The following is an 18,004-nucleotide window of genomic DNA, read 5'->3' on the forward strand; positions in this document are numbered from 1 at the left end:
GTGCAACAGTCCTTGCCTATTTTCCTGGAGTTTAAAAGAATGAGAGGTGATCTCTTTGAAACATATAAAATTCTTAAGGGGTTTGACAGGGTAGATGCTGCTCTTTACCCTGGTTGGGGAACCTAGAACTAGAGGGTCACGGCCTTGGGATAAGGGGCCATCCATCAAGGACTGAGATGAGGAGAAACCCCTTCACTCATGGGGTTGTGAATCTTTTGAATTCTCCGCTCCGGGGAGCAGTGGATGCTCAAAGCTGTAGTAGAGTCGATAGATTAAAAGCAAAATAAGGCGGAGGCTGGAAATCTGAAACAAAAACAGAAAATGCTGGAAAAAGCAGCGTCTGTGGAGAGAGAGAAACAGAGTTAATGTTTCAAGTCCGTATGGCCCTTGTTCAGAGCGCTGAAGAAGGGCCATGCAGACTCAAAATGTTAACTCTGTTTTTCTCTCTCTCTCCGCAGACGCTGCCAAACCTGCTGAGTTTTTCCAGCCTCTTCTGTTTTTGGGTGGATAGATTTTTGGATGCGAAGGGAATCGAGGGATAGGGCGGGAAAGTGGAGTTGAGGTCGGCGACCAACCGTGGTGTTGTCGAATGGCAGAACAGGCTCAAAGGGGCCGCCTCCCCCTCTTATTTCCTACGTGAGCTGGTTTTGATGGTTTGAACGCGACGTTTTATGGGGATTGTCGTTTGCCAGTGCCGTCATGTCTCAGCCAGATGCTGAAACGGCTGCTTTCTCTTTTCCCCCACAGTGTTAAACACCTCCTCTCAGGAGGAGATCTCCATCCAGGATATCCGGATTTTGCCAAACTTCAATGCCAGTTACTTGCCCATGATGCCTGATGGTTCGGTGCTGCTCGTAGACAATGTTTGGTGAGAGCTGAGCTCCTTATCTTTCTTTCTTGTTGGGATTTATAAAGGGACTGGGCAGGAGACGGGAAGGACGGGCGGCTGGGTCGGTGTCCCACCGGTGACAGGTTCGCCGGGGATTTGCACTTCAGCCTGGTCCCGTTGGCTCAGTGTTTGGGGCTCGGTGGGGTTTGTGCAATCTGCCTCCTGGCATTGGCGCCCCCTGCAACTGGGAGGAGCGGCAAGGAGCGTGATGTGAATCTGGAGTGGTGGTCGGGCTGCACCGATCGTCCTGGGGAAGGAGAAGGGGGGGGGGTGGAATAGCAGGGGAGAAGAGCGTGGAGGGTTATCCAGCGACCTGTGCTGAAATAGCAGCCTGGTTACCCCCTGCTCGGGCTCAGTGTGAGACTTAGGAGTTCCTGGGTGCGATTCAAACCTGAGCAATAGAATTAAACTTAAGAACACATCCGAACATACACATTTGGAGCAGGAGTAGGCCATTCAGCCCCTCAAGCCTGCTCCACCACTTAATAAGATCATGGCTGATCCTATTGCAGCCTCTACCATCCTGTCTACCCCCCTGTACTGTTTGATTCCCTTGTCAGTCAAAAATCTAACTCAGCCTTAAAAATTTTTGATGACCCGGTCTCCATCGCTCTCTGGGGAAAAGTTCCACCAACTCACCACCCTCTGAGAGAAAAAATATTCTCAGCTTCATCTTAAATGGGGGACCCCTTATTTTTAAACTGTGTCCTCCTGGTTCTAGTCTCTCCCACAAGGAGAAACGTCTACTTTTTGACTTCTCCTCAGGATCTTATGTTTCAATAAGATATCTCAATCTCCTAAACTCCACGGGATACAGGCCCAGGGATTGGTCATGTGAACCTTCTCTGAACTGCTGCTAATGCAAATATGTCCTTTCTTAAATAAGGAGACCAAAACTGTGCACGGTAGTCCGGATGTGGTCTTACCAATGCCCAGGACAATTGTCACAAAACACCTCTACTTTTATATTCCATTCCCCATGCAATAAACGGCATTCCATTTGCCTTCCTAATCACTTGCTATACCTGCAGAGCTCCAGTCTCTGTAACACAGTTGGGACACTGTGCACAGTTCCAGTTTCCATATTACACTTGGAGCACTGTGTACAGTTCCAGTTTCCATATTACACTTGGAGCACTGTGCACAGTCCTGGTCTCCATATCACACTTGGAGCACTGTGCACAGTTCCAGTCTCGATACTACCTGAAAGATGTAGAAAGACTGGCAAAACAGATTTGCAAGGATGATGCCAACTGAAAGGTTAAAGTCATCAAGAAAGACGGAACAGGTTGGGGCATTTTTCTCTGGAAGTCCGAGTGATAACCTGATTGAGATCTTTAAAATTATGAAAAGATTTGATAGCTAAACATAGAGACGATATTTGCACTTGTGGAGGTGTGTGAACTAGAGGCCATACACATAAAGTAGTCACTAACAAGTCGAATAGGGAATTCAGAAACAGTTTCTTCAGAGAGGGGCAAGAATGTTTGGGTGGTGAACTGTGGAGCGAGATTAGACTGGGGGAGTGGATGGTGTAGACCCAATGGACCAAATGGCCTTTATGCTGTGCTGAGTCAGTACTATGGACTCTTTATGCATTGGGCCCAGTTGGTGGGAGATCGCTAAAGGCTGGTCAGATGGCAGCTTAACTTCTTGCTGAGGTGGGGTTTGAACCCCATGTCACTGACTCCAGGTCCGTTGAGTAATATTGGGGAACTTCAGAAAAAACTGCTTCGTGCAGTGAATCGGGAATAACGGTTTTGTGTGTCTCTCCTTTCTCAGTCCTAACTTTGTAATTTCGTGCAAGCAGCATCTGAAATGACACATACCAGTACCTTATGTAGAGCCCTTAAAAGCACATCCATAAACTCCCTGCAAGTACACTGTAGAATTTCTGACAATGTTACTATAATATGTGACTCCTGTCAGGGCCTTTCCTGACAAATGAGTCTCAACTCGGCCTAATGAGAGTTATGGAACGTTTCTTTAACGTGGGAGAAGCGGACTCTGTTTCCCTGTATCCTAACTCACGCCATGTCCTGTTTGTCTCTTGCCGCACCCCAGCGTGCTCGCTGACCTACATTGGCTCCTGGTCCAACAGCGCTACCGTTTCAAAATTCACGTCCTTGTTCACAAATCCCTCCATGTCCTGGTCTCTCCACCCCCCCCGCCACCCCCCCCACAACCTCAACTTCCCCACCCCACCCGCCTCTATCTCTGTAACCACCACCAGCCCAATACGGCTCCGAGATCCCTGCACTCCGCCTATTCCAGGCCTATTGCCTGTCCCTGATTTCCATCGCTCCACCATTGGCGGCCGTGCCTTCACCTGCCTGGGGCCCTAAGCTCTGGAATTCCCTCCCTAAACCTCTTCCCCCCCCCCCCACCCTTCCCCTCTCACAACCTCCCTTCCCCCTTCCTCACACCCCCCCCCTCCCCAACCCCCCCTCCGCCTCACCCTCCCTCATAGACGCTCCTTAAAACCTAGCTCCTTGACCAAGCTTTTGGTCACCAGTCCTAATTGCTCGTTATGTGGTTCGGGGGTCACGTTTTATTGGGTAATGCTCCTGTAATGCACCCTGGGACGCTTAACCATGTTAAAGGTGCTGTGTAAATGCAAGCCGTTGATGTTGGGCTCTCTGTCGCGATGGTTTGAACCTGAACCTTTGCCCGCCATTGGGTTTCCTACCCCCACAGCCACCAGTCGGGTGATGTGTCCGTGGCTTCGTTCTACAGAATGGACGGCATCTCCAGCCACCTCCCGACAAAGCTCAGCGCCCTGGAGGAGCAGGCTTTCCTCTTCCAGCTGCAGGTTAATGAGCGGCCACAGCAGGAGACAAAGGAGGTAGGCACGCGCGTCAGGCCAGCAGCCGCTTCTGCGGAAGGGAAAAAAACTTGCAAGTAAATTAGCCAAGGAGGCCTAACGGTGACACCACTGGACTAGTAATCCAGAGGCCCGGGCTAATGCTCCAGCGACATGGGTTCAAACCCCACCTCAGCAGCCGGGGAGGATTTAAATTTAATTCATCGATAGACCTGGAACAAAATGTTTGAATTCACCTGGTTCACTCACACCCTTTAAGGAGGGAAATCTGCCACCCTTACCCGGTCTGTCCTGCACGTGACTCCAGACCCACAGTGACGTGGTTGAATCTTAACTGCCCCTCTGAACCCCGCCGGTTGGTATCAACCCGCGACAGATAAAAAGCACCCTGGGTGCATCTGCCCTGCATGGGCTGCAAGTGGTTCAAGAAGGCAGCCTCCCCGAGGGGCAGTTAGGGATGGCCAGTTAGCGCCCACCTGCCAAAAACAACTAAAAGACAAAAAAATTGATGGGGGGTTGGGGGGGGGGGGGGGTGCGCTAGGGGGGATGGGATAACAGAATGGATAATTGTTTCCGGGAGACAGCGCTGTTACGATGGGCTGAATGAGGAATGGGGACTAATTTCATGGGCGTGTTGATTGAAGTGCTTCCCTGGGACAAGCGAAAAAGTTGGCCAATCGTTTAACTATTTTACACCAAGGATATTTGGGAGCAATGGTTGGGGGGGGCGGTGGTGGGGTTCCATCTTAGTGAAACCGGTCAAAGATAAGGAAAGATATTCGATGGGCCGAATGGCGGTGTCCTGTGCCGTAATGACTCTATATATGGGCCATTGTTGGCAGTGGGAACAGGAGGAAGCCATTCAGCCCCTCCAAGCCTATTCCGACATTCTATCAGCTCCTGGCTGACCCATATCTCGGCCCTATTTATCCCCCCCCACTCCAATTCCCTCGATACCCACCCCCCGTTGAAACAAGAAACTATCCACCTTGGACTTGGAAGTGACATTAATCCACGGCCCTGTCTTGCCCCCCCCTTCCTCGGGGAGATGACGTGACCTGCTGGGGGTGCGTGGAGTGCAGGCCCTGTCTGACGTTGATGCTGTGCGCACCGTGACTGTGCTGGGGCAGGCTTGATAGACAGGGTGGCCTCTTGCCGCCTGCCACTGGCACCCAGTTTGCAGTTTAAACGATCTGGTCAGAATTGACTGACTTCATTCCAGTCCGGTCTCACCAAACGGTCCTGATGCTCGGTCATGTCAGCTTGAATAATTTGCTCTTTTTTTTTTATTCTCCCCACCTTGTTTTTTTTGCTTCTCTTTTGAAACACGATTAGGGTTTGGAAGTGCCGTTGACTGCGATAGTGTGCTGGTCCACTGCTAACCTGGACCTTGACAACAAGATCTATACACATTACAGGTGGGTGTTGGAGCGCAGCCTCTCCCACTTTTTACAGTGACTCATCATCAGCCATTTCTTCACTGTGACCCCCTGTGTGTTGCCAAACAGTAAGCCTACTTTTAATGATTTATTGCTTTGTGACTATTTCAGTTGTTTACGTACAGGCAAGGAATAGAAGCAGGAGAAGGCCATTCAGCCCATCGAGCCCGCTCCGCTATTCAATACGATCATGGCTGGTCATCCACTTCAGTGCTTTTTTCCCCCCACGCTATCCTCATATCCCTATGTTATTGGTATTTAGAAACCTGTCAATCTCTGCTTTAAACACACTCAAGGACTGAGCTTCCATGGCCCTCTGGGGTAAAGAATTCCAAAGATTCACAACCCTCTTGAGTAAAAAAGAACCTCATCATCTCAGTCCTAAGCGGCTTCCCCCTTATTTTGAAATTGTCTCCCCCTGGTCCTAGTTGCCCCGGCCAGGGGAAACAGCTTACCTGTCTATCCCTTTGAGTGTTTTGTAGGTTTCGACGAAATCGCCTCTCATTCTTCGGAACTCTAGAGAATACAGGCCCAGTTTCCTCTGATTTCTCTTCATTAGACAGTCCCACCATCCTGGGAACAAGTCTGGTGAGCCTTTGTTGCACGGTCTCTATAGCAATAATATCCTTCCTGAGATAAGGCGACCAAGACTGCACACAGTACTCCAGGTGCAGTCTAACCAAGGTTCTATACAAATGAAGCAAGGCTTTGCTGCTCCTGTACTCCAATCCTTTTGTGATAAAGGCCAACACTATTATTTTTCCTAATGGCTTGCTGCACTGCAAGTTAGCTTTCAGTGACTTATTGACGAAAGCTCCCAAGTCCCTTTGCAAATCTACACTTTCTAATCTCTTACCCTTTAAGAAATGCCCTGCACATTTGATCCTCCTGCCAAGGTGGATAACCTCCCATTTTTTCATGTGATATTCCATCTGCCATGTTCCTGCCCACTCTCAAAGCCCGTCCAAACCCCCTTGAAGCTGCTTTGTGTCTTCCTCACTACACACAACACAACATATCCCTTGATTCTCTGAGAGACCAAAAACCTGTCTCTCCCAGCCTTAAATGTACTCAACAATGAGCATCCACAATCCTCTGGGGTAGAGAATTCCAAATATTGAGTGAGGTAATTGCTCCTCATCTCAGTGCTAAATGATTGGCCCCTTATCATGAGATTGTGCCCCCCGTGTTTTAGATTCCCCGACCAGGGGGAAGCAACCTCTGTGTCTACCCTGTCAAGCCTACCTTTAGCATCACCAAGTACCCCCCCAAGTCACTCACCATCCTGACTTGGAAATATATCGGCCGTTCCTTCACTGTCGCTGGGTCAAAATCCTGGAACTCCCTCCCTAACAGTGCGGTGGGTGTACCTACACCACAGGGACTGCAGCGGCTCAAGAAGGCAGCAGTTCACCACCACCTTCTCAAGGGGCAACTAGGGATAGGCAATAAATGCTGGCCCAGCCAGTGATGACCACACCCAATGAGATCACCTCTCATTCTTCTGAACTCCAGAGCATATAGACCCCATTTACTCAGTGTCTCACCGTAGGACAACCCTCTCATCCCAGGGACCAATTTGATGAACCATCTCTCTACCACCCCCAATGCAAGAAGACCCTTCCTTAAAAATGGATAGCAACACTGCACATGGTATTCCAGGTGTGACCTCACCAAAGCCCTGTACAATTGCAGCATCGCTTCTTCATTCCTGTTCTTCAGTCCGCCTGCAATAAAGACCAAGATGCTTTACCTGGTCTGAGGGCAAGTGGGGTGATGGTCTCTCAAATCCTTGGGGGTCCCCCCTTCACCCCTCAATATTCTTCCCCACCCGAGTCCCATTTTAAAAATGTGGGATGGACTTGTTTTTTTAAAGCGCATTCACGGGGATGTGGGTGTCTCTGACTGGGCCCAGCATTTATTGCCCATCCCTAATTGCCCCTTGAGAAGGTGGTGGGTGAGCTGCTGCCTTCTTGAGCCGCTGCAGTCCCTGTGGTGTAGTTAAACCCACTGTGCTGTTAGGAAGGGAGTTCCAGGATTTTGACCCAGCGACAATGAAGGAACGGCCGATATATTTCCAAGTCAGGATGGTGAGTGGGCTTGGGGGGGAACTTCCAGGTGGTGGTGTTCCCCATGTGTCTGCTGCCCTTGTCCCTCTAGATGATAGTGGTCGTGGGTTTGGAAGGTGCTGTTGAAGGAGCCTTGGTGGGTTGCTGCCGTGCATCTTGTAGATGGTACACACTGCTGCTACTGTGCGTCGGTGGTGGAGGGAGTGAATGTTGAAGGTGGCGTATGGGTCCCCTGTCAAGCGGGGCTGCTTTGTCCTGGATGGTGTCAAGCATCTTGGAGCTGCACTCATCCAGGCAAGTGAAGAGTATTTTAACACACCCCTGACTTGTAGATGGTGGACAGGCTTTGGGGGGTCAGGAGGTGAGATACTCACTGCAGGATTCCCAGCCACTGTAGGCACAGTATTTATATGGCTGGCCCAGTTGAGACTACAGTGAAGTCTGCTAGTTCTGTGCAAAAGGATTTCTGCAATAGGCTGCAGGGAATAGTTAACTTGCGCCACCCTGTGGTAGTTCATGGATTTTCACCCATAATTTATACCACCTAGATGAAAGCTAGACAAACAGAGCTGCTGTCAAATACTTCTAAGCAGCACGGGGGAGGCAAGACGTGGGAGCAGATTACTTGTCTGCCTGGTATTTTTTTTGGTGGAAAGAATAAATCTGTTTCCAACGCGATGATAGCCGTAGAGATATTACAGCACAGAAGGGGCCCCATTGAGTCCATGCCCGATACCTGATAACTTTGCCCATGAAGCAGTCACTTCAGTTCCAAAGTTGCTCGCTCTATGTGAAGTGCTCCAGTACATTTGAGAAACAATAAGGGGACTAGGAACACAGCAACAGGAGAAGGCCATTCGGCCCCTCGAGCCTGTTCCACTGCTCATTTGGATCATGAGCTGATGTTTCTTAACTCCAGCTACCCGCCTTGGTCTGTAACCCTTAAACCCCCTGCCCAACAATAAAAAATTCTATCAGCCTCGGTCCTAATTGACGCCGGATTTTTTTTTGAGGGAGAGAGTCCCAGGTTTCCACCCCCCTTTGTGTGTAGAAGTGCTTCCTGGCATCACCTCTGAATGGCCTGGATCTAATCTTAATGTTTTGCCCCTAGTTCTGGACTTCACCCGCCCCTATCGACCCCATCAAATTCATGAATTATCTTCAAGACCTCAATTAGATCCCCCCTTAATCTTTGTTCACACTGCATAAACGCGAATGCCCATTTCTTTCGAGTATTGTCATTCTGTTATTTCCCTCTAACTGGGTTTTGTTAGCAAGGGTTTTGGTTTTTGTAAGAAGAAAAACATTTGCGTGGGGGGGGGGGGGGGAACGGACGGAGTGGGAATATTTCGCTTCCGCCACTGATGTCTTTCTCCTCCGATCAGACTTCCCAACATCCAGCTGAACCGCCCCAAGTTTGTGATGATGGCATCATGCGAGTCGCCCATCTCCCTGTACAAGCGCTTCACCGTCAAGTACACGCTGCTCAACAACCTGCAGGACTTCCTGGCTGTCCGGCTGGTGTGGACCCCAGAGAGTGCCCTCAGCGCGCAGGCCGGTGAGTGCTGACGGACGCTCCCGGGTGGGTAGGTGGGTGGGTGGGTGGGTTGGGGGGGGGGGGGGGGGGGGGGGGGGGGGGGGGGGGGGGGGGGGGGGGGGGGGGGGGGGGGGAGCGGTGCGAGCCTCCCGGGCGGCTGACAGGTGAGGCCCTGTGCACCTCGCTGGCCTGTCGGCTGCTGCGAGTCAAATGTTTCACTCTGTCAAAAGCCTGGGGAAAGAGGATGGATTGGGTAGGCTGGGTTCATTTCCACTGGAGTTTAGAAGAGCGATGGTGGGGTAGGGGCGACTTGATTGAAGTATGTAAGACCAAAGGTTACAGGGAGAAGGCGGGAGAATGGGGTTGAGAAACTTACCAGCCACGATTGAATGGGGGAGCAGACTCGATGGGCCGATTGGCCTAATTTCCGCTCCTATGTCTTATGAATGGTTTTGACAAGGTGGACGTGGGAAAGGATGTTTCCTCTTGTGGGTGAGTCCAGGACGAGGGGGTCACTGTTTTAAGATCAGGGGTCGCCCTTTTAGGACAGAGATGAGGAGAAATTTTTTTCACTGAGGCTTTGGAACTCTCTGCCTCCGGAGGTGGGGGGGTGGTCACTGAATATTTTTAAGGCGGAGGTAGATAGATTCTTGTTAGACAAGGGGGTCGAAGGTTATCGGGAGGGGTAGATGGGAATGTGAACTCGAAACGCAAACTGAGCGGCCAGGATCTTATTGAATGGCAGAGCAGGCTGGAGGGGCCGAATGGTTTCCCCCTGCTCCTGTTTCGTATGTTTGTATGTGGTTGTCCTGCCTCAGCTGATAGAAAGCAAAACTGTAATGAGGAACCTCCCACCACAAGCAGATTAATCGATTATGGTTGTGACGATTACTACAGGAGATGATGCGAAGGAATTCAGACTGTTCAGGCACTTCACGATCCCCTGCGTTTGGTTGCTGTCTGATTGTGCAGTGGGTTACTGTCGAACTGTTGGTTTAGTAGTACAGAACTCGAATATTGCTGAAAAGAGAGACATGTTACCAAAGATTTACAAGGCTCAAATTTGAGATAGCAAGGCTCAAGCCTTGCACATTACTGGGAGCTTCGGGAGCCAATAGTTCCCTGTTACTTTCTCCATAGCAACGCCTTGGCCAGTCGGAGTCGGCTTGTCGGCCACTCGGAGTCGGCTTGTCGGCCAGTCGGAGTCGGCTTGTCGGCCAGTCGGAGTCGGCTTGTCGGCCAGTCGGAGTCGGCTTGTCGGCCAGTCGGAGTCGGCTTGTCGGCCAGTCGGAGTCGGCTTGTCGGCCAGTCGGAGTCGGCTTGTCGGCCACTCGGAGTCGGCTTGTCGGCCACTCGGAGTCGGCTTGTCGGCCAGTCGGAGTCGGCTTGTCGGCCACTCGGAGTCGGCTTGTCGGCCAGTCGGAGTCAGCTTGTCGGCCACTCGGAGTCGGCTTGTCGGCCAGTCGGAGTCCGCTTGTCGGCCAGTCGGAGTCGGCTTGTCGGCCAGTCGGAGTCGGCTTGTCGGCCAGTCGGAGTCGGCTTGTCGGCCAGTCGGAGTCAGCTTGTCGGCCACTCGGAGTCGGCTTGTCGGCCAGTCGCAGTCAGCTTGTCGGCCAGTCGGAGTCGGCTTGTCGGCCAGTCGGAGTCGGCTTGTCGGCCAGTCGGAGTCGGCTTGTCGGCCAGTCGGAGTCGGCTTGTCGGCCAGTCGGAGTCGGCTTGTCGGCCAGTCGGAGTCGGCTTGTCGGCCAGTCGGAGTCGGCTTGTCGGCCAGTCGGAGTCGGCTTGTCGGCCAGTCGGAGTCGGCTTGTCGGCCAGTCGGAGTCGGCTTGTCGGCCAGTCGGAGTCGGCTTGTCGGCCAGTCGGAGTCGGCTTGTCGGCCAGTCGGAGTCGGCTTGTCGGCCACTCGGAGTCGGCTTGTCGGCCACTCGGAGTCGGCTTGTCGGCCAGTCGGAGTCGGCTTGTCGGCCAGTCGCAGTCGGCTTGTCGGCCAGTCGCAGTCGGCTTGTCGGCCAGTCGGAGTCGGCTTGTCGGCCAGTCGCAGTCGGCTTGTCGGCCAGTCGCAGTCGGCTTGTCGGCCAGTCGGAGTCGGCTTGTCGGCCAGTCGGAGTCGGCTTGTCGGCCAGTCGGAGTCGGCTTGTCGGCCAGTCGGAGTCGGCTTGTCGGCCAGTCGGAGTCGGCTTGTCGGCCAGTCGGAGTCGGCTTGTCGGCCAGTCGGAGTCGGCTTGTCGGCCAGTCGGAGTCGGCTTGTCGGCCAGTCGGAGTCGGCTTGTCGGCCAGTCGGAGTCGGCTTGTCGGCCAGTCGGAGTCGGCTTGTCGGCCAGTCGGAGTCGGCTTGTCGGCCACTCGGAGTCGGCTTGTCGGCCACTCGGAGTCGGCTTGTCGGCCACTCGGAGTCGGCTTGTCGGCCAGTCGGAGTCGGCTTGTCGGCCAGTCGGAGTCGGCTTGTCGGCCAGTCGGAGTCGGCTTGTCGGCCACTCGGAGTCGGCTTTTCTCCTGTGGTGTAAATTGTTGTGACAGTTTGAAATTTGGCATTCTTGCGTTTGTCCCGATGAGTGCAAGATGAAAAGCTTCGGCGACATGTTTCTCTTTGCAGCAGTGTAACTGTTGTTTTGTGGGCAAACGCAGCAGTCCTTCTACACTAGTGGAATTCCACAAGCGGCCACGAGCTGAGTGGGCCAGTTAAGCACATGAGGGGGGGAGAGAGAGAGAGAGAGAGAGATAGAAGGTTAAGCTGATAAGGTGGAAAGGAGGCTCGTGTGGAGCATAAATGCCAGCACGGGACCAGTGGGGCCGAATGGCCTGTTTCCATGCGATGGAACCTGCAGAGTTGCTAGGGGATAACACTGTTACTGTGGTGGCCGTGGTCTGTTCTGTCCGGAGCCCGCTTCGCTCCAGCTGCTGTGGTGTTTGCTGTTGCATTTCCCTGAACGTTTCTTCAGATCGCCCTTTCTCACCTTCATTAGGAAAGAAGCTGTCTGAGGAAGATCTGCGGGCTGCTGAGACCACCCTCAACTCAGTCGTGTGCCACACGCCGCTCAACCACTTGGGCTACTGCAAGAAAGGCAGCACGGTGACCTACAAAGTGGCCTTCCAGGTGCTCCGTGCTGGACTCTTTGAGGTAATGGCACACCGTTTAAACACCCCGCCCTCGTGCTTTCAGAACGGTCTCCAAATCATTTACAGCTTTGCTCTTTTCTAGAACCATTGCAGCTTCCCAAATGATGCCAAGTTTAACAAAGCAGATCTTTTCAAACTAAATACAACACAGAAACAGGCCTTTCAGCCCAACTGGTCCAAGGCGATGTCTGTGCTCCTCCGGAGACCTGTATCTCGCAGAGTAGAACAGTCTCTGGTCTTTCCACGTAACTGAAGATCCTCATCCTTGGCACCATTCTTGTGAATCTCCTCCGCACCCTCTTCCCGAACTTGACATCCTTCCTAAAGGGAACTGGATGTAATGCTGCACAAATCCTGAGTGTCCAGTTTTTATTTAGTTAATATCTACTATGTGTGGAGTGTTGATGTTGTAGAGATTAATTTAACAAGATTATTTTGGTGTGCTTATAATGCTGCTGAATTAGTTACCTATAATTAACTGTGTTCTTCCTACTGTAGCCTCGAACGATCTTTGCTAATCGAGGTTTTTAAACTGTCAGCATCGAGGTATTGAACATGGTTCTGTCTTTTTCTCTGTTTGTGCTCTGGCCTTGCTCCCCCTTCCTTATTCTCTACCTCTCGCCCCTGTCTCTCGCCATCTCTCTGCCTCCTCCCTCCCTCGCTCTGCCTCCTCCCTCCCTCACTCTGCCTCCTCCCTCCCTCGCTCTGTCTCCTCCCTCCCTCGCTCTGTCTCCTCCCTCCCTCGCTCTGTCTCCTCCCTCCCTCGCTCTGTCTCCTCCCTCCCTCGCTCTGTCTCCTCCCTCCCTCGCTCTGTCTCCTCCCTCCCTCGCTCTGTCTCCTCCCTCCCTCGCTGTGCCTCCTCCCTCCCTCGCTGTGCCTCCTCCCTCCCTCGCTCTGCCTCCTCCCTCCCTCGCTGTGCCTCCTCCCTCCCTCGCTGTGCCTCCTCCCTCCCTCGCTGTGCCTCCTCCCTCCCTCGCTGTGCCTCCTCCCTCCCTCGCTGTGCCTCCTCCCTCCCTCGCTGTGCCTCCTCCCTCCCTCGCTCTGCCTCCTCCCTCCCTCGCTCTGCCTCCTCCCTCCCTCGCTCTGCCTCCTCCCTCCCTCGCTCTGCCTCCTCCCTCCCTCGCTCTGCCTCCTCCCTCCCTCGCTCTGCCTCCTCCCTCCCTCGCTCTGCCTCCTCCCTCCCTCGCTCTGCCTCCTCCCTCCCTCGCTCTGCCTCCTCCCTCCCTCGCTCTGCCTCCTCCCTCCCTCGCTCTGCCTCCTCCCTCCCTCGCTCTGCCTCCTCCCTCCCTCCTTCCCTCGGCCTCTTCCCTCCCTCCTTCCCTCGGCCTCTTCCCTCCCTCCTTCCCTCGGCCTCTTCCCTCCTTCCCTCCCTCCCTCCCTCGCCCTCCTCCCTCCCTCCCTCGCTCGGCCTCCCTCCCTCCCTCGCTCGGCCTCCCCCCCTCCCTCGCTCGGCCTCCCCCCCTCCCTCGCTCGGCCTCCCCCCTCCCTCGCTCGGCCTCCCTCCCTCCCTCGCTCGGCCTCCCTCCCTCCCTCGCTCGGCCTCCCTCCCTCCCTCGCTCGGCCTCCCTCCCTCCCTCGCTCGGCCTCCCTCCCTCCCTCGCTCGGCCTCCCTCCCTCCCTCGCTCGGCCTCCCTCCCTCCCTCGCTCGGCCTCCCTCCCTCCCTCGCTCGGCCTCCCTCGCTCGGCCTCCCTCCCTCCCTCGCTCGGCCTCCCTCCCTCGCTCGGCCTCCCTCCCTCCCTCGCTCGGCCTCCCTCCCTCCCTCGCTCGGCCTCCCTCCCTCCCTCGCTCGGCCTCCCTCTCTCCCTCGCTCGGCCTCCCTCCCTCCCTCGCTCGGCCTCCCTCCCTCCCTCGCTCGGCCTCCCTCCCTCCCTCGCTCGGCCTCCCTCCCTCCCTCGCTCGGCCTCCCTCCCTCCCTCGCTCGGCCTCCCTCCCTCCCTCGCTCGGCCTCCCTCCCTCCCTCGCTCGGCCTCCCCTCCCTCGCTCGGCCTCCCTCCCTCCATCGGCCTCCTCCCTTCCTCCCTCCCTCGCTCGGCCTCCCTCCCTCCCTCCCTCCCTCCCTCCCTCGCTCGGCCTCCCTCCCTCCCTCCCTCCCTCCCTCGGCCTCCCTCCCTCCCTCCCTCGCTCGGCCTCCCTCCCTCGCTCGGCCTCCCTCCCTCCCTCGCTCGGCCTCCCTCTGTCCATCTCCCCATCAACACCCCGACCCTCTCTCGGTCTCTTCGGTCCCATTAGCTGAGCCAGCACATGAAGCTGAAGTTACAGTTCACTGCCAGCGTGACGAACCCTCCTCCTGAGGCCCGGCCGGTTTCCAGGAAGAACAGCCCGAGCAGCCCTGCAGTCCGAGATCTCATGGAGCGTCACCAAGCCAACCTGGGCCGTTCACAGTCCTTCTCCCATCAGCAGCCCTCACGGAACAGCCACCTGATGAGGTAAGGACACCACCAAAGGCAATAAGCCAGTATAAGAGGACCATTTGGCCCATCATGCCCGTGCCAGCTCTTTGAAAAAATGATTCCGTTAGTCCCACATTCCTCCCCTTTTCCCATAGCCCTCCCCCTTCAGGTAATTATCCAATTCCCTTTTTGAAAGTTCCTATTGAATCTGCTTCTGCCGCCCTTTCAGCCAGCACGACCCAGATCCCAACAACTTGCTGCTTTTAAAAGTAAAAGCTCCACATCTCCCCCTCTGGGTCTCTTACCAATTCTCTCCGATCTGTGACTCTCTGATTACTGACCCTCCTGCCACTGGAAACAGTTTCTCCTGATTTACTCTTATCAAAACCCCTCACGATCTGAAACACAAGGGCAACATGAGGCCGTCCATCCGTTTCAACTCTACTTTATTGTTCTTGGAAATGATCAGGTTTGGTTGTAATCGTCGATTTTAAAATTCTTATCCTTGTTTTCAATCCCTTCATGGACGTCACCCCCTCCCTATCTCTGTAACCTTGTTATGGCACAGCCGATGGTAAATGCTGAGTTGTTCAAATCCCAGAGGGAAACTTGACACAACTGCCACAACTATTTTTGCAATTTGTATGTTTTGAGTTCCGGGCTTTGAATTCAGTAGTAATATGACCACCGAGCCTTATAGGTTTTTACAAAACTAGATTAAACATTTATTAATAAGATAATTGATTATAAGCACATATGTGTGCCTACAAATTACTACTATAATATACTATAATAACTTCTAAATCCCCTAAGTAATCTGACTCCCAGTTACATCTCCATTAAGGCAAATGTAAGACACACAGATTTTAAAAGACCCAGGCAAAGAAACATGATACCCTGAACAATCCAATTCAAAGTGAGTTTCTTAACTTCAGTTTGTTGTAGACAGCAGCTTGAGACGTAGATGCTGAAGGCTGTTCACACTTGTTAGATCTTAAAATGCCTGCCTTTACACACAGACTTCTCTCCTTTATATATATTTTCCCCTTTGAAAGCAAATTCCCATTGTTTCACAATGTCTTTGGACCTCCCTGATCATAACTTATCATATTACCAATTTTACCAGTAATCTTTGGGAAAAATAAGCACACTGTTTCTGAACTTCACCTGGCTAGGTGACACATTTCACTCCTCCTTTGAAAACAATCTAGCCTGGTTTATTTAAAAATGCAAATTTTTTTTACACTTTACATTCTAAACTTCCCCACATTTACCTTCTTAACATTTCAAACTGAGCTTATCTTCCAGTATATCAAAGCCTTCAGACCAGCTGCCTTTAATCCAATTAAGTCTCTCACACACACACACACAAGCACAGACATACACCCGCGCACACAGACACAGATACCACTATTTTACAATAAATTCCAAGAACATCATTATATCTGACTGACAAACTTCCTCCAGCCCTACAACCCTCCAAGATCTCTGCATTCTTGAGCATTTGGATTTCCATCACTTCCCCTATGCCTTCAGCAGCCAGGGCCCTATGATCCGGAATTCCCTCCCTACACCTCTCTGGAAATGTTGGATTCGAAAGGCTGGAATTGAAGGAGCGCAGATGCCTTGGATAGTTGTGCGGCTGGAGGAGATTACAGAAAAAGGGAGAGAGCAGGGACCATGGTAAATGGGAAGTTTAAAACCCAGCTTTTGCACAAGGATGTCAAGCACAAGCAGTTTACAGAATACGTTTTTCCCCAGGAGCTACACACCCTGGAGTCAGGAGCTCAACTCTAGATACCTCTCACCTTTCAAAGATTCATAGAACAGTTACAGCATAGGAGGGAGGCCCTTTGGCCCATCATCTGTGCTGACTCTCTGCAAGAACAACTCAGCTAGTCCCACTCCTCCCGCCTTTTCCCCGTAGTGCAGCGCATTTTGTCTCTTGTCGTTTACCCAATTCCCCTTTGAAAGCCTCAGTTGAACCTGCTTCCACCGCACTGTTCCAGATCCTCACCGCTCGCGGTGCAAGGAACGGTTTCCTCATGCTTCCTCATTGCTTCTTTTGCCCCTCACCTTAAATCGGTGTCATCTGGTTCTTGGTCCTTTCCTATCTACTCATGGTCCCGAATCCCTCCTATCTCTTCTCCCAGCCTCCCCAACCAATCGTGATCCGGACCTCTGATCAACATCCCATCCCTCTGGGGAATGTTGCCTCTTGTCTGGGATCCGCCCTGAGCCACTCACTCTTTCCGGTTTGCTTCTGCACCCCCCTCATGACGTTGCCTCCTCTTTTCTCTCTCTCTCTTTTCATTACCTCCCTACGCAGGACCGGGAGCGTGATGGAGCGCCGAGCGATCACCCCTCCCGTCGGGTCTCCGATCGGCCGCCCGCTTTACCTGCCCTCGGAGAAAGCGGTGCTCTCCGTAGACAAGATCGCCAAACGCGAGTGCAAAGTGCTGGTGGTGGAGCCTGTCAAGTAGGAGAAAGGCAGCGAGGGGAAGTCGGTGGAGGGGGTGGGGGCGTTGGGGTGGGGGGGGCAAGTGGGGGAAATCCGGCTATGCTGCCGCCTTGAACAAAGCTACATCTGAGCAACTCTGCATCAGGCAGAACAGCACAAAGCACTCGCTGCTTACTCATCCCAGGAGAAGCCCTTTCATCCTCACCCCTTTACTTCATGCCGGCTTGGGAACCCCCGGTCTCAATTTTACGATGTGTGTTATGTGTCTCGTGCTTTGTGACGCTGGTTGAAGTTGTTGGTATTGTTTGCGAGTCGTTTCGCATATTGGTGGGGTGGGTTGGGTTGGGTGGTGGCTGGGATATGAATTCTCTGACCAGAATTGTGTTTTCTAATCCGAGGAACCGCACATAGCTGAATCCAGTATTACGGGTTTGCCACGGATTAACTATGTCCACGGTTTGCTTTACAGGGGAGAGGAGCTGGTCACAAATTGTATCAGCCCTCACGATCCAGAGTTGAAATGTCAAATTCCACCCCCTCCCCCACCCATTTTTTGATTTCTACCCATTCGGGTAGGATCCCAACAAGCTATCTGAACCCTGGATGCCATTTCTGCATCGAGTCAGTCCAAGTTTCTTCCATTTTCTTCTCTGATGCACCATCTAGATGTGACGCTGGAAAGCACCAGGGCAGAGTTTTGTGCTGCACACTCCATTAGTAACAGCGAGACTGCCAAGCGCTCCCTTTAGACTCACCAACTTGCAAAGCTCTTCAACCAGTGGTTATATGCCAGTTGTGAAAATGGCCCTAATGTCTCAGAGGCTCCCAGGGACGGTAGTGGAGGTGGCAGGGGTGCTTTGCACTCTCGACATTAATTTGTGGTGTCTTCATTGCCACGCACCTACTCCTGCAGCCATCTAAGCTTGCCTTGCACTATGCCAATGCTGTTATGACTGGCATCAAATGCAATGCAGAGAGTGGCTCCAACTTTTGTTCCCTTCTGCCCCAGCAATCTCTGTTGGTAGTGTCGTTACAGCACAGAAGGAGGCCATTCAGCCCATCGAGCCCATGTCGGCTCTCCAGAGCAATCCGGTCAGTCCCCTTCCACCAGTTCTTTCCTCATATACCTGCGAGTTTATTTTCCTCAAGTGTCCATCCACTTTACTTTTGAAATCCACTTTCACCCCCCTCATAGGCAGCGAGTTCCCATCATTAGCACTCGCTTCATAAAGAAGTTCTTCCTCACGTCCGCAACCCCCCCCCCCCCCCCCCACCCA

At 53.0% G+C, this 18,004-nt stretch overlaps 1 protein-coding gene across 1 annotated transcript in view; it reads left to right on the top strand.

Moving 5' to 3' along the window:
* trappc14 (trafficking protein particle complex subunit 14) overlaps positions 1-16,758 on the top strand; it is a 73,810-nt gene extending 57,052 nt beyond the window's left edge. The window contains exons 6-12 of the mRNA XM_041178764.1: positions 748-868; positions 3,587-3,734; positions 5,049-5,131; positions 8,607-8,779; positions 11,722-11,876; positions 14,106-14,302; positions 16,596-16,758. Of these exons, the coding sequence (XP_041034698.1) occupies positions 748-868; positions 3,587-3,734; positions 5,049-5,131; positions 8,607-8,779; positions 11,722-11,876; positions 14,106-14,302; positions 16,596-16,749 (1,031 nt within the window). The 3' untranslated portion in view covers positions 16,750-16,758. The remainder of the gene's footprint in view (positions 1-747; positions 869-3,586; positions 3,735-5,048; positions 5,132-8,606; positions 8,780-11,721; positions 11,877-14,105; positions 14,303-16,595) is intronic.
* Positions 16,759-18,004: the final 1,246 nt, after the last annotated feature.

Source organism: Carcharodon carcharias, chromosome 33 (assembly GCF_017639515.1).
Source record: "Carcharodon carcharias isolate sCarCar2 chromosome 33, sCarCar2.pri, whole genome shotgun sequence".
Taxonomy (NCBI): Eukaryota; Metazoa; Chordata; class Chondrichthyes; order Lamniformes; family Lamnidae; genus Carcharodon; species Carcharodon carcharias.